The 17,281-nt window shown below is 34.7% G+C and overlaps 1 protein-coding gene across 1 annotated transcript in view; it reads left to right on the forward strand.

Moving 5' to 3' along the window:
- The window catches only part of LOC121352123 (F-box/LRR-repeat protein 17-like), a 63,118-nt gene extending 46,318 nt beyond the window's left edge, over nucleotides 1-16,800 (forward strand). Inside the window, exons 2-3 of the mRNA XM_041464794.1 lie at nucleotides 1,986-2,128; nucleotides 14,905-16,800. Coding sequence (XP_041320728.1) covers nucleotides 1,986-2,128; nucleotides 14,905-15,042 — 281 coding nt within the window. The 3' untranslated portion in view covers nucleotides 15,043-16,800. The remainder of the gene's footprint in view (nucleotides 1-1,985; nucleotides 2,129-14,904) is intronic.
- Nucleotides 16,801-17,281: the final 481 nt, after the last annotated feature.

The following is a 17,281-nucleotide window of genomic DNA, read 5'->3' on the forward strand; positions in this document are numbered from 1 at the left end:
TTTCAGAGAGATGTCTGCTAACCTGGGGACAGATTTTGCCAGTGTTTTCTAATGGTCTTTAGTGGCACTTCTATGAAAGCATTCTCTGTTGATTTTCTTCTCTTTTTCAGTTTTACATGAAGCACTGGAAATAGCAAAATATGGTTGTGACTTTACAAACAGTGGCAAAATATTCAAATGAACTTACATTATTCTAATGTAATGGAAGGTTTTCAGTATTTTTTGCACTACTTCAAGTCTATAACATTTTGTGTGGAGGTACAAAAATCTATAATTACTATAGTTTTTCCTATTGAAAAATGTATTCAGAAAGTTTCTGACTATCCATACTTTTTATTATAGTGATATTTTAAAAGGTGTCTGAAAAAAAGTATGAAGTTTATTTTCTGCTATATATTTATATTTTGCAAAATGAGGACTTCTTTTCAAGAGATGTGCTGGAAAGAGACCAGGAAATTGGCATTGTCCTACAAATATCAGTGAAACCATAAAGAAACTATGCAGGTGCTTTTATCATACATTCAATATGTCAGTAACAAAATTCAGTTAATATTTTGGAAAACTGCTGCAAGAAAGAAATTATGCACTACTTACCCTTCCTCAGCTTCTGAGAATGTTTCTGGTGTCTTTTGGCTCATTTTGTTTGCTAATCAAGTCCACGTAGATAATTAAAATAATCCAAATATCCTCACTGCTGTACACCAGCAATACAGTTCTTTGCAGAACCACTGGAAGGTGAGGTGGGCTCTTTTTCTCTTCTTCTAGATCTCCTTTACATGCTGATTAGCTAAGATCAATATCTTGTATATCAAGACCTACCAGCTCTTTGTAATTTCTCTTTTTTTTTTTTTTTCTCCCCTGACATTTGGGAATGTAGCATGTACAAAACAGCCCCATAGCTGCTGAAAAATCAACTCTTTAAAGATAGACACATTACTTGGAATAAGTCACTCCTTCATCTTCCCTTTCAACAGCTGACTTATAATTGGAGTTAAAAACTGTATGAACCTCCTACGCCTTGATGATATGCAGGTGGCTGACTTCTACACCAGAAACCTTGGCCTTTTTTCTTAAACTGATACTTTAGCTGCTAAAATTCCTGTTAATAAATCCCAGCTTGACTTCCTGAGTCCATATTTCTGAAAAGTGCTATAGTCCATGGTGACCAGGATACCAGTGATTTTTATCTTTGGTGTCATTGTCATGTCATGACAAAACCTTCCCAGCCAGTTCAGATCCCTTGTTGTTTCTCCTACATACCTTTTTTCAGTTCATTCAGAACTTCCATATCCTCTTTCTTTTAATAAAGATTCAAATTTTTCTTTTAATTCCTTATCACCTTTTTAACTCTTTCTTTATTTTTTACTGGAAAAGTGTTTGTGAAGAAAAAGTGAAAGTGACACACAGTGTTGCTCTTACATCACCAATATGAACAGTGAGAAAAAAATGGAATTTTAGAATATAATTATAGAATGCATGGCATGAGATTTCCTGCAGGGTTTTCTAAAACTATGTCTTATTGACTCACAAAATGTCCTGTTAATCTCAGTGCTGTCTTTGTAGTATTATTTTCCTGGGAAAAAAAGTGTTAGTAGTATGAAGTCAGTTATTTTCTCTGAAAAGTGAGATAGAATTGTTTTTATTTTGCATTTATTTCAATTTTATTCATTGATCCTTGCTTCTTCTGGAAAAAGTAATTAAAAGAATTTTTATAGATTATGCCTGCTAATTGGTCTATTTATCTTGATTCATAGAAAAATATATGGGAAAATATTTATACCTGTGTGTTTGTGTGTGTTTGCACATGCATGTACTTCCATTTTGAAGAGACAGCTTTTTCATTGTTGAGAATTATGAAATATAATGTCATTTACAAAGTGCATGAGAACTTGTCAAAACTCAATTTCAGCATTATTCAGTGTGTGCATGGAGCTGAGGCTGCCATCTGCAGAGCTGTGTATTTCATGCCTTTCATGTCTTTCCAGCGCTGATAGCCATTGGGAGGTATAGCATGACAATAGAGACGGTGGATGTTGGATGGTGCAAAGAGATCACGGACCGTGGAGCCACCCAGATTGCTCAGCGCAGCAAATCCCTCCGATACTTGGGACTGATGAGATGTGATCAGGTAAGGAGCCTTTGCCTGAGCTGGTGCCTGATTCTGAGTATGATAGTGTTCCTGTGTGTGTGAGGGAGGCAGCAGGATTTATGTTTTTCTGAACAAAAATGTTCAGTATTCACTACTGTAGCAACTGTTCTGGTGTGCTGTGTTCACATTGGCAGCTCAAAAGGCACACAGAGGACTAGAAGGAGCAGTATAAATGTTTGCTGATGTAGATTTTCAAAATACATTTGTAGGTTACACTTGCAGCCTGAGGTGCTCGCAAGTTTTTTGTAAACCTGCCCTCTGACAGTTTTGAATACTTTTGTCTGAAAGTGGTTGGCATGTCATGTTGTAACTGTGACAGACTACTTTGTTTCTTAAAAAGAAAGGAAAAAAATCTTCAGCATAAGTTCAAGAGTGATTTAGCAGTTTTCTGTATCTGTGCTCTTGATCATATATCATCGTTTTGAAAACAAAGGAGAAAGATTTGAATAAAACTATAATGCTAAAAAGAGAAAAAAATACTGAGTTTCTTACTGTGTAGCTTTATACTTGGAGAATAGTAAGAATGTCTATAAGTTTTAGCACTTTATCATTAGAAAAAAAAGGAGAAGGCAGTCCATCTCCACTTCACCCCGTATATAACCTTCAGAAATCATGTTCCTGTTTAGAAGAGAGATCAAGAGGTCCAGGAACACAGCAGAAATAGCTAAAACAAAAATCATTGGAGGTCCAGAGTCTCTGACCTGAAGTCTTCACATAACCCTCCAGGGATTGTTTCTTTTCCAGCCATCATCAACAAAATGTCTGTCTTGTGATGCCCATCATAAGCATTTCTCAGGCTTGTGGATTGGATACACTCTATAGAAAAACAGGTTTTAGTCTAAGAAACTTCATGCTCCAAACCATTACCTTGCATCCTTCACAGTGCGCTATAGAAGACAGTGACAAAACACAGTATTTCAAATGGCAAGGCATAATAATGTTCAGGTCAGTGGTAAAATTAGAAATAGCATTTTGCAAAGCCAGCCTTAGGCAGTTTCCAGTTTGCAAGGAGGTTGAGCACTTTGGAAGAATTGCTCTGTCTATCAAAGCTGAGTCCACTTAATCTCCTAAACATTAGTGTTTTATAAGAGCCAACAGACAAAAAGAGTGTGTGAATCTCTTTGATGGATTGTGCTAAGATTATGCACTTAGAGAATGTTAAAAGGGTACTTGACCTTGGGAATTAGACCTGACCTGGAATCATCTAACCACTTCTGCACATGTATTTATTTTGTGAATTTAGCTAATATTGGACAATCAACAAGGATCTAATAAGTGCAATAATTTTATCCTGTCTTTAACTGCTATAGAAAATCAATGATCTTGATGTTGAAAACAAGCTTTGCTGCCTCATAAGTTAAACTATATGTCATTTTTGTAGACATGTACTACAGTCTGTACTCCTTTAATTGCTGGTAAACACTTTTCTCATTCTTGAGAGGATTGTACAACATCTTTTGTGTTACAAAAGTCAACTGCTAAAAAGAAAAAAAAAATATTACTTAAGAAAGCTTCAGGGAAGATATAAAAGCACTGTTGACTATGTGCCTCCAAGTGTGTGTGTGAATCTGCAAGTATCCAAAGTATGGCAGCTAAAAGATGTTAAGAAATATGTAAACACTGTTACAGCGAACATTGTAGTAGTGGGACTACCACTGGTAATTATTTTCTTGTTTGCAAAGCCTTGATGGGAAGAATAGCTCCACAGACAGAATGAAGTAAGTATCTTTGACTTAAGGGATTTTTGGCAGCTAGAAGAAGCCAACTCCCTTTTTCCACTGCAAACGAACAGAGAAATTTTGAACAAAATTGTGTTCTCAACTGTCTCTCCCCAGTATCATGCAGAACTAATTTTTTCCAGGGGCTGTTCTATTAAATTTAAAATGTCAGTGTCCAGCACATCATTAAAGAGAATTCTTGGGTGGTGCAGAAGGGTTTCTTTACACTCCCGGTTGGCCAAAAGTCTTGTCTTTGTACTGTTGTCAGCTTGCAATGAAGAGAAAGTTTGAAGATTTGTCCCATCTAACCAGGCTTCCTTTTCTGAGGTGCTGACTGTTATGCTCATACCAGGTAGCTTTTATGCCTTTCTAAGAATTCCCAGGCATTTGGAAGGGAAGTACTTAAACACAGTTACATAAGGAACATATGTAAGTAGACTTCAAATGGGTACCACTAAAACACTCTTTATGAGTCAGGCTTTTTGGAATTTCTTTGATATGCACTTGACATAAATTAGAGGCATCAAGGGTCCGCCCCAGAAAGATCAAGAGAGGCTGTGAGCCTGGGTAAAGGCAGTCTCTGTTTTATGTCATTGATTATCCAAGTGCCTCCAGGCAATGTGTTTCAGTAGATGCAAAGCATTATTGATCCACACCATGAAAATAATCAAATTATTCATTTTTCATCAAACTGCTATTGCCGTGACCTTTCTTTTTATCATTTTTCCTACCATCTTACATGCACACCACAGAAGCAATATGGTCTTTGCCTTAAAATAGATGACATTGTGTTGAGAAATATCATTTAAAAATGCTGACTTTACTATGAGGTCATCATAATGAGAGCATGTATTTCAGTTGGAACTTTTCTGTGTCAGATGGAATACATCTGAGAGACTGTCATCCAGACCTCCTGAAGTGTGAAAGTGATCTAGAGTAGACTGTTTTTAAATACCTACGTTCTGGACAACAGAATTCCCCACTTGTCTGCATACTAACATGAACAGGTACTTAAAGTAGCTAGGCCCCTTCTCCCTTCTGATCTCTCTCACAGGACAGGGTATTGACTGTGCAAATAAATGTTTGTGTACATGGGTATGTGTACGTCTGTGCAGGCACCAGGCATCACTCAGGACTGTACAAGTCATATGTTGTTCCATAGAAAGAAAATGTTTCCATTCTGAGTCTCCATTTCTTTTGAAAGCGGTAACAGATAAAATCAGTAGTTATTTAAGGCCTAAGCAGGACGTTTTAGAGGTTTGGAATTGGAAAAGGCATGAAAGAGAAGGCATTTCTGTTTTACATTCTGGTGTTCTGCCTGTGTTTGCACTGTGCCACGCTTCCAGGGGTAGCAAGCCAGGCTTTGTTCCTTCTTGTCACCTCTTCACAGTCTTGGAGCAGGGTGCAACCACAAGCTTCCCATTTCTCTGCACAGAGGAGTGCTGTGCTGCTGGGGGCTGCAGCCCAAGGTTGTGTTTTAGGACTTGATGTGGCTGTGTGGGAGCACAAGGCAGGTTGGTGCTGCTTCAGAGCCCAGCATCTCTTGGTTTGTCACCTCGGAAGCACCAAGAAAAGCATAACAAGGGCTATATTAAATTCACTTCAGGTTAGTTCCCCACAGCGGATTGAGAACATGACCGTTCGTTCTTCCAACCAACTTTTAATTGTAGCTTTGTATTTTTTATCACAGCTTAGGAAAGAGGATATTTTAAAGATAATTGAACCTTTCCTTTAATTACTTTAAGTATCTTAAGAAAGGTGTGGGCAGTTACAGGATACTTTCTTTTCTCCCACAAGCACTGATGTCAGAATTCCTAAGAGCTTTTCTTGCATCCTAAGGGCATAAAATGATGTCTGCATCAACCTAACAGATTTAAATAGACATTTCAAACTTTTCTTTCTGAACACAGTGTACTGTACATTCCTGTCATTACACTGACCTAGATACTATTCACTTTTTCTAGTTAATGAATTAATTAATTGATTTTGTATATTTTATATTTGATATTTTAAAAAATGGAGGAAAAGGGTGATGTTTTCCATACTATTTATTTCTAGAAATCATTTGAAAGGTGTCTTTATAGCACTTCTTTCTTGTGCTCTCACAAGAAGTGAAACAGCTTTAAATGGTGGCATTTTGAAATCTTTACCCTTGGGGGAAATAGCTGGGTATCAGCTAGGAAATAGGGACTAAAAATTTGTTGGTTTTTGGGTGTTTTTTTTTTTTTTTTTTTTTTTTTTTTTTTTTTTTTTTGTTTTTTTTTTTCTGGGTGATAGTTTGACTAGTTGAACAATGTGTCACAATAATCTTCCTGCAACTTTTCTCACACACAATTTTCATATTTCAAGATCCTTTTCCTATAACTGTGGTGCAATTTGTAGCAGTTATCAAGTGTTCCCACATAAATGCAGGAGATATTTCATGGGAAAACAGGCAGAAAAATGACACTGAAAAACAGAGGCCACAAAATTCAATATTCACCACTATGTGTGAATGAAATTAAATGTAGAGAGTCCAACAAAGCTGGCTGTGAAAGGATGCACAACTTAGTTAATAAATCATGTTGGGGCTTATTCCTTGCTCTTTTTTTTTCCTTGTTTGTTTTTTTTTTTCTTTCCATTTTTTGAGATGAATTTCTCAGAAAAGACATGGTTGCTTTTCGTGAAAATACTTCTGAAAGCCTGTAGCTTATTCCAGAAGACTTTCTGAGATAAATTGTAGCATATTTTTCCTATTCTAGTTTTGCTGAGATATTAGAGCACAGAAGTTGATGGTCAGTACAACTGACAAAATGACAAACTATTTTATGTTCCCAGAGGAAGAAAGATAGATGATCCCTAAAAATAAAAAGTGGTTGGTTAAGACATCATTTGCATCTTAAGTAAGAATAAGATTTTTAGACTATATATGGATTTTAAATATAATTTATCACTTTTTCCTTCTACAAAACCTGTTTTACAAATATTTGTAAATGCATATTAAATGAAGACCACAAATTATTAGCAGAGTTAGGAATGCAGCTCCTGTTGTTTAAGAGAAACATTTTTACCCATCACTCACAGCTTTTAATTTACACGGCTAGTCTGCAACTGAAGGTAAGTGAAAAAGAGCATTAGCTCTTTTACATATCCTAGGTTCTAGAGATACATCTTTCGGTTTCCAATATATTTTTGAACTTAACTGTTCTTAATCAATGGCAGAATAGTGAGAATACAGAGCCATGGCTTGTTTTAATGTAATTATCACAGCAATTTGCCTTCCACTTTCAGAAAATGCTATCATTAGCCTGATCAGAAAACCTGCCAAATTGCTACCATTTCTTCTTTTGTGTTACAAGAGGTTCATTTTGAGATTTGAAATTATGGTTTTGTGATTTGAAGAGGAATGAAAATACCCAATCCTTCTCTTTAAGAAAAATTCTGTAGCCCTTTTTTTCTCTTAAATTACTATAATTTTTTCAAGTGCATTGCTGCATATTAAAAAGGAATTGCTGTATTTTTTTAAATTTTATATATATAATGTAGGACCTGCAATTGATACATCTCTCTATGAATAATAAAGATTTCAGATTCATGAGATCTGTGAATTTCATTAGAAGGAAACCACAGCTACCCACAACAAAAGAAGAATAGCATTTATTTCACTTTGGTTTTCAAAACAACAGCTTTAAAAGTCTGAACAATACTACTTTTGGCTTTTTACCCCTAGTTAACTAGGATAACAGATCCATTATATGTGTAAACGAAAGCATCTGCTAAAACACACACAAAAAGAACGGGGTTTTATACAAGCTAAAGATTTTGCTCTTCTAGTTAACTGTTTATTTGCTAAAAGATTTTTATTCTCCAAGCTGATACCTCTGTAGCAGTTCCATGGCACGGGGATGAAGAATTTTCCAGAGTTAATGAAATTGTCCATGTTTCTAAAAAGCACCCACCTGAACCATGTTATTCTCTTAAGAGAAAGATGGACCCTCAGGTGATGATCAACAGTTCAAAATAATGATAAGGCAAACTATTAAGGAAGAATGCGATGTGAACTGGTCAGCATTTTTATGAATTTAAAAACAAAAATCAGAGAAATTTATTTAGAGGCATTATTCCCTGGAACTTCCAGTTATTTTTGCCAGCTGGCAACTTTTGAGAAAGACTTCTTGTTAGTTTTACATGCTGTCATTTTGACAGGTATTACAGTAATGTGCTCAAATTATTGCTAATGTAGTCAAATAGGAAGGAAAATATTCAGTGTTATTAATTCAACAGGCAGAAAGTAATCTGAAAAAATATTTATCGCTATATAAATTACCACTGTCATTTCACTGCATCTGGGTCTTTATTAACTGCAATTTTTAGAAGAAAAAAAATTTTGAAATGTTTGTAATACTGATAATATTTTTACCTGGAAATATTCTATAGGTGGAGTCTATAAGTTCATCTGTTGAAATGGGCAGAATTAGCAAACCAACTAACCAGCCAAACTGAAGGGCTCCTTTAAAATGGTTCTCTGCTTTAATAGAAAAATAAACCCTCAAAATAAGGAAAGAAAATTGAGAGTGAAACCTTTTTTACTTACACAGCTTAAATAAAAAATAGTGTGTTGCAGAAAACTCTGCATCCTCACAGAGATCTGAAATGGGTGTTGCTTATTTGCAGTAGACTGGCAGTTTGAGGCAATAGCATTCACATGAGAAAACAACTACAACAATGAATTTCATTCTTTTCAGGTGAGATTTAAACAAGAACTATAAAGCAGTTATACTGCACCAGCAACCTTCTCACTGAAATCTTCCAGAAGTGCTACCATGGAATATTATAAGACTTGTGCATTCCATGTATTTCAATTCACATGGCAGAAAAGATTGCAGATATTTCTGTTTACCTACTCCTTTACTTTTACAAATATAAATGGGTAACTAATTGCTAGGGTTTAACACAATTTAGTTGTCAAATGTCATGATAATAATAGCACTGTACAGACTGTACTTGCCAATTTCATTATTTATGAATCTACAAATACAGTGTTTGTGTGTGTGTACATATGTGATTTTTTTTCTTCCTTTTTTTCAATAACAGCATCCTCTAAGTCAAAACACATTATTTTCTCAAGTCGTAAGGGACTTTATTTGGACTATAGGATATTGTGCTAATATTGGTAGTGCTGTTATTTTGTCAAAGTCCTAAACAAGGGTTCTGCCCCTGGGCACAAGGGCAACTGAAACTCTGTGGAATATGTCTGCCTTAGCTGATCAACTGCACTTCACACAAAATGTTTCCAGAAATCTTTAATTTTGTTATGGCTACAGGCAACAGTTATAATTGGGCCACCTGAGAATAGAATTCATTCAACTATTAGCAGAAAAAAAAAATCAAAGTACACTTTTTATATGACACTCATTTGAGGAAGCAAACTACAACTTAGAGAAGACAAAGACTGTGTGAAACTATTTTCCTTATAACTCTAAAGAGTGTATATATTGGATTTTTTTGTAAAACATTAGAGAAATAGGAACATAAAGAGTTTTCCATATCCATCATTGTGGATACACACAATGACTATAAAGTCATTTCTTTGACCATTGCATACAAATTTGGCTTTCATGCAATACTTCTCTATGTGTATTGAGACAGAATTGCACACAAATTCCAGTAGCCCTAATGCTGAAATAACACTCCATAAGTAAAATGCCAACAATATTGTAAGAAAGCCCTTTGGAGACAAATTCATTTGCATTTCTTCTGTGTGAAGTTGATTTTGTGGATGTTTATATGTAGAAATGTTATGATAATACTTGTTCCATTTTTCTAACCTAACCAGCCAGTGCCCCTTCCAACGGCTAGGTTAGATGCTATGCAGAAATTATTTTAACTGTCATCCCTGAATGGTGGTCTGAGGGATGCAGGCAGGTTTGTGTATGAAGTCCTAGTTATGCACCCTTGCACTAATCCAGTTTTGGAAGCTTTAGCTTTTTTATTTATATAACTGCTTATTGGTTTCAGTTCTGAACTTGGAATGGAGATAGCATTTTAATTATCAAGTGAGTTGGTCATTAAACTGAAGTCATTAAGATGTGAAGATTTTTAGGTTTTGTTGTTGAAAAAGAGTGATCAAACTCTTTAGATTAGCACTGAATACTCATACACTGTGGAGAGCTGCATAAAACTTGCAATTTAAGTGATGAGTCTACTCTTGCTTTTCGGTATCGCTCTAGATAACACAGACATTCTTGGCACATTTTAATAGCTGTAGAGTCTGATCCTGATGCACCTATAGGAGGGGTTTTGGAGATCAGTACAAAATCTTAAAATTCCTGGCAATTTAATGAAAGAGTATCCAATCCCAGAGAAGATATCCAGGACATTATATAAACAGGACTTTCCTGGTTACTTTTCCTTAGCTTGTCTTCAGTTGTAAAGACAAGCTAAGGAAAAGTAACCAGGAAAGTCCTGAATAAGAAAAGCACCTCTGTTCCTGTTCCTGAGCAGTGAATGAAGATGTCAGTCTCATTAAAAATAAATGCATGGTTTGGCTGATGGTTTTAAATGTAATCTTTAATTTACCTTAACAGGATTAAGAAAACTTGAATTCATCCTTTGAATTTAATAAGATCTGTTGTAGGAACATAATGAACATAACTAGCTTAAAAAAATTCTAGCCCTTTGGAATAATTTTATATCTTTAGAAATTCCTAATTTTAGAATCTAGAAATTAAAGAAAACAATGCTGAAATTATCACTAAACCAAATGACACAGCAAATTTAAAAGAAAAAAAATAAAATTACCTCATAACTATTCTTGTTGCATTTTGAATTTTTCATGAAAACTTGTGGAAGGTGGCATAACATAAATTTCTGAAGATGTTCTGTGTCAGACAAGCAGTGTTCCAAATCAGTAAATACTGGCAATAGGACTAGATGTGTAAGTATAACATGCTATCAAAATATGAATGAATATTTTATTGTGAGTAGCTTGCAGTTTACTCTGAGCCTGAAAAAAATCAGCTCATAAGTGTTGGTTACTTTATTCTAGGAAACATATTTGCAGGTGGTGGCAGTTTTCAGGATTTCTGTTATGGGCAGACTATTTTACCTAAAGGAGAGTAAGAGTGTTGAGCATTGGTTTCCCATTTTTCTCAGTATTTCAGCCATATTTTGTGTGTAATAGCAGAGTGATGATGAAAGTTCTCCAAAGAGGCACACACAAGTCCCTTTTGCCAGTGTACCATTTCACAGGGACTAGAAGGGTGTTCTTGTTCTTCTTTCCAAGACTAACTCCTATTTATCACATTAGAAATGTTCTCTAGCACGGATAATATTTAAATACTGTCTGTACAACCACACTGTCATTAGACAAAGAAGAAGTTAAGGAGGTCCTACCCCAGATAACATTTGTCACAAAGTCAAGTGCATTCTTCTGGGAAATAGGCCATATGTGTTCAAGTCTCTTTAAGCAAAAAGTATTCAAAACTATGACTTCTAGGTCATAATCTAGGCACTAATTGAGTTAAAGGGAGATGATACTACTTAGTCTTCCATTTTCTGTAACCCATCTTCTTCTTTGTTTTGTTTTTTCAATCTATTCCTTAGCCTGGGATAAATTCTTATTTCAGGAAGAAAAAATAATTTTCAAACCAGTCTTTGTTGTTATTTTGCTTTTTTGTTTGATGACCAGGATTTGCAAAACCTATTACTTTGTTCTTAATGGTACAGGCTGCATTCTCTCATTATGTGTTAAAACATAATTGAAGAGCTATTCAAGTTCAGATGAATGATTATGTATTAGATAATCTAAGCAGTTTATCTCCAGAAAAATATAACATTTTACAATATATTAAGATGTGGAGATTTTTACTTTTCATTCATTGAACAAGAATGTTTAAGCTCAGAAGGGAAAATTGTTCTGTTTGTGTAATGAACTTATTTTGGGAATGACATTCAGAACTTTTGTTTTATCACCAGCCAGGCTGATCTTAACAAAGAGACAGAAGCTTGTGTTCTAATGGCTGGGCATAAGACTTCTTTTCATCTTAATCCTACCACTAGGGAAAAGATGACAAGGATACTAATGAAGTTGACTTAGATATTACTTTTCACATTCATTAACAAAGAATAAAATTTTATTTCCTTTTTTCCTGTTTTACAGGTAGTGAAGTTTTAGTCCAGTAGTATGGAGAGTTTTAAATACTAAAAGTTTTTCATTGTTTTAGTGTCTGACCAGACTTTTCTCATGGTAAAGAAAAGGTATCAAAATCTTTAGATAGGGAATACTTTTTTCCTCATCTCTGGATCCAGGTTGCTTGTTCCACTGCCAAGTTTTTTTTCTCCTTCTTCTGTTGTGTAATCTTACTTTGAATTTAGTTTGGCATAATTTTTAACTCCTTGCATTTTACTCTCAGGATTAAAAACATTTATATTTAACTTAAAGTTACATATATTCGATCATTTATCATGAAGCTTGGGAAGATATTTTTATCATGAGAGTAAACTCAGTTTTTCAGACTCAAAGTAATTTCTTTCTGTAAATGTTATGGTTCCAAATACATCCATAGGATTTGTCATTGCTTTACTGTTTAACAACAAGTTATAACACAAGTTGTTGCTTAGGATCAAACTAATAATTTAAAATATTTGCTTAATCCTCTAGTAAAAAATGGAGAAAGCTTCTACTCTTCAGACTTTAGTCATAGAACAGGTGTTTTTTTCAGTGGCACTTCTGCAATGGTTTTATCTGCCTTCTTCATACTCCTGTTTATTTTGTAACTGTATTTAGCACTTGATGCCCAAAGCTTCCTGCTTCTGTTTAGCAAAGTACTAATAGCAAATAGCAAAAAAATTTATTTAGTAATAATTGTGTCAGAAAAAAACTAGGACAAACAGTTAGAGGTGGTTTTCTTCATAGGTTTTTATGACTAAAATATACCATTGTAACATCCTCTGCCTTCCTAAATGTCCTGGGCCATGCCTAAGTTAACCTGGTAATAAATATATCAACTTAAACCTAGCTAGGCTGTATCTTGTGTACATGGCCTGAGTCCAATACATCAGGGCATGGAGAGCATTTACTACCTTCCTGTGTGTGAACATCATCTTTGTAATGAATTCACCTTATTTGTTTCTTATAACAGAGAATATGCATATAACACTGGCTCTAAAGCCATGATATCCATGCTGTTTTAACAAATAATGCCCAACAGGTAAGTGCTAAATCATAATAACTTCTATGTACTAGTAAAATTTGCAACTATCTAGTAGATAAATAACGCATCTCATTCAAGCTTCCCATTAAGAAGGAGCAAAATAAGCCACTGTCAGTTGTAAGCCTCTTTGTTGTGGCTGAGTTAAACATTAAGAGGAGTTTCTGGTAGCATGATAGATTCTGCCGTGGGTCTCTGCAGCATAGCTCTAATGAAAAGAGACTTTTGACTATTTTTTGGATAGGCATAAAGTAGCAAATTACTGCTACTTTGGGGATTCTTTCCTTCCAAGCAATATTTCTGTGAATTGTAGCTTACAATTTGCAAGTATGTATTCAGCTGTAAATATCAAATATTTTGGGGACTTGTGCTATCTCTGATTTCACTTTGCTTTTTCAAAGTCACTTCTTGTTTTTCAGCACTGAAAGATGTTACTGTAACATAGCAATTTGCCAGAGAAGTACAGTTTGTGCTGTGAAGTAAACCAGTTTTCTATCCAAGTCAGTCTCAGCTAGATGAAATTTCCAATGAAGATTGAGTATTTCTATTATCAGAATAGAAGAACTGGATATTAAACCTTTCATTTATCCTTGTCATTGGGTGCAATCACTGTTCAGAAGGAAGCTCTCCTTGTTATCTTTTAAGGACAAAAATATTATTAGATACTGTGGTTACCGTGCTTTAAAATATTTTTCACAAGACAGATCTTTGTAATGGTAGTAAACGTTTCAGTCTGCCTTTTTACTTTTGGCCTTGAAAGTGGAACACTGAGGGAAGAAAAGCAAACAATGCCATAAGTTGTACATGCTACTTATGTAGGTGATTCAGTAACTGTAGTATCAATGCATTTTAAAATGCCCAACTATTCAGCAAAGATTTCAGAGGGAGCCAACGAGAAGTCATGGTTCTTAAGGTTAATCTTTTATTTGTCTAAAGGCTGAAGAAAGCCATTTACCTCTGTGATATGAACTGCAATCATCTTTAAAATAATTGAACAAATTAATCCCCTTGCAGCACTGGAGTTGTAAGGGTGTTAGGTTTAGCTGGGTCTGTCGGATTACTTTGTCTTATGAAGAATAAAGGTGCTAACTTTAATGTCTCAGATTTAAGAGGGACATCCCAGACCCAACGATATTGGATGTTTTAATTATTGATCCCAATTCTGCAGTGTTACCCTCAGAAAAGAAGGCTAAAATAAAATCTTCTGCCAGTGATATATGTGAAGTCATGCAGGATTTTTACCTTTTGGAAAAAGAGACATAAAGGAGTAATTGATCTACCCGCAACATAGAATAGTTAGTATTTTTCCCCCATCTTTAGTCATGTTATCTATTACTTTTCATTGCAGACCTGTTGATAGCAACCATACAGTCCAAGTTCATTTCAGTAAAGTTAATTGTGGAGTTACTACTTAGCATTTTTAAATGTCTCCATAACTGTACAATAAATTAATTAATAGATGTAATCTATTTTCATTTGCCAAAGCCAGAAAAATCTCACATTTTTAAATGTATGTCTGCTTGAGCAACTTTGAGTAAATAGCTTCTATTTCAAGTTAGAAATCTATCACTCTGTGCAGTATTTTTTTTAACCAGGATAATAAAACTTCTTCCTTTGAAATGAAATCAAAGCATGGGGTTTGATTTTGGTTTTTTCATTCTCTACGCGGACATTACATTCTGTATATTTATTTTGTGATAAATGCACCCAAACCTATAGTAACAATGAAGATCCCCATGCTGCAACTCTGCCCAGGAGTCCAAAGCTTTCTCGTTCTTCTAGCTTGCCTAATGTTACCCTTTTCATTCACTTTCTGCACATCACAGGTTCTGTTCTTTTGTTGCAGGTGAATGAGGCCACAGTGGAGCAGCTGGTGCAGCAATATCCACATATAACCTTCAGTACTGTGCTGCAGGATTGCAAGAGAACACTGGAGCGGGCTTATCAAATGGGCTGGACACCCAATATGTCTTCTGGCTCCTAACTTTCTGTACCAACCTGTTCCACTCTGCTGCATTTGGTAGATCTAATGGGGATTGCAGAAGGGTTTATAACCTTTCATATGATGCAATATAGTTGTGAGTTTACAGAGGTTACAGTAAAATGGCAAAAGCTGTACACTGACTTTAATGTACTGTACAACTAAGTACAAATATTGAAGCAAAACTTTAGAAATGCATTGTGGTTTTGTTTGCATAAAATTTGCCTTTGGCAAATTTCTTGAAGTGGATTCCTACTAGTTCTCTGGATAGTTTGAGTTATAGATGTTAAGCTTGTTTTCCTCTGTTTACTTTGCCTTGGTCATGTGTGTTTTCTTTGATCTGTAAATGGTAACTCAGTGCTAGCATCAGTGCAGTTGATCAACAGAGGCACATGTTGAAACTGGGAACTAAACTTGATGCTTTTTATTTACTAAAGCTATGCCAGTGGTTTTAAGATACAGAGTAATAAGAAAATCTACCGTGAACTTTCTTATCAACATCTTCAGGTTTTTTTCTTTAAATATAGGAAGCTGTAGTGATATTAAAATCTTTCCCACCTTGACATTTTAATAATAATAACATTTTAATAATGAATAACACTGCTTACCGTAACAATAATAACCAGCTGTATTTCATAAAGAAAAAGGATAGCTGAATACACCAACTATCAGAAATAAGTTGGTGATGCGTATTATATTTGGCTAAAAAAAATTTATGTCTGTTGTAAATGAACTTGTCTCCTCTGACTATGCTGTTCTGTTGATGAATTGGAAAATTCTGATGAATGGGTATAAGTCAATAACAGGATCCCTCTCATTTCCTGTGTGGTTTTATTTTAGAATGGATCTTCCAATGCAAAAAGTGCTTACCTTGAGAAGGCCATCTAAACATGAGTCTCATTGTAGGTATCTTTTGTAGGATCAGATATCTTTTGTAGGATCTTAATACAGTGTGTGCAAGGAAATGTCCAAATTAAGCACATAAAATTATTAATTTTCTCTGTGGGACTACTATGGTTTAATCCCAAACAGCAACCATGTATCACACAGCCTTTCTCTCACTCTCTCTCACACATTGCATTCTAAGGAGTTAAATTTGAGCAGGGAATTGTGAAAAATACAGACATTGCAGCTTCAATTTGGAGTTGCCTTAACCTTTAGAGTATTACCATTTGGTTAAGAATATTGTCAGGTATGTAACACTGGATATTTGTTTTTAAAAGGTTACAGCATTTTAATCCAAACTATGAAATGCTTAAGCTTCAGCTGAAAAGTTGCCATTATTGTCAAAATGTTTTGCTAATCCAGAAGGCCTAATGCAGCATAACACAGAAGATTGTTTAGTATGGCTGTATAACCCTGTAAACCTATTTGTTGATTTCCATAGCATAATTTTTTACAACAGAAACATCAACTCACGTTACTTCCAGTGAGGATGTTGAATGTTTTCTTATTAGACTTTTCAAAATGGGGATGAACTAATTTCTCTGGAAAAAAAAATATATCATAAAGATTTTGTTTAAAATAAGTGGTAAATACTTGTGAACATGTGTAATGCTATGCTGTTTATTTACTCCTAAATGGCAACAATATTTTAAGAATAAAGCCAGTGAATTATATTGCAGATATAGTACAGAATCTTAGTCAATTTTCTTTTAATGTCTCTTTATGAGTGCATTAAAACTATTCACACAATTTGTAAGTTTCTATTTTTTTGTGACACCTTTGATCTTGCAATAAATTTTAATAAAACAATAAAGATGTGATGTTTTCTGTTTGTCTGTGCTGCTAACCGTACTTAGACTGCACTAACAGAGAGTCTGAAATCTCCACTGTTGAATAGATAGAACTCACCTGGATGTGATCCTTAGTAAACTGGCCCTGCTTTGACTGACAGAGTTTAATTAGATGACATCCATAGATCTTTTTCCATCTAAAATGTATTATAATTCTACAGATTTTTAAATATTATGGATCTGGCTGGTCATCTCTATTCACTTCAGTCATTTAAGTCACTTCCAGTAGTTTTGCCTTTTACTGACTATTCATTTCTCAGTTTTATGAACATACTGATCTACAGATCTCACCATGACTAATTAACTTTAGTTTTATGTGGTATAAGAACTCTGGATGGAAATATGTTTTTCTAATTGCAGTGTTGACACAGATAGTTCCTTAATATCCTTATATTAATAGTTTCCAAAGTAGTTTTAGAGAATTAATAATACTGCACACTCATCTT

This window comes from Pyrgilauda ruficollis, unplaced genomic scaffold, assembly GCF_017590135.1.
Source record: "Pyrgilauda ruficollis isolate IOZ18807 unplaced genomic scaffold, ASM1759013v1 scaffold184, whole genome shotgun sequence".
Lineage (NCBI taxonomy): Eukaryota > Metazoa > Chordata > Aves > Passeriformes > Passeridae > Pyrgilauda > Pyrgilauda ruficollis.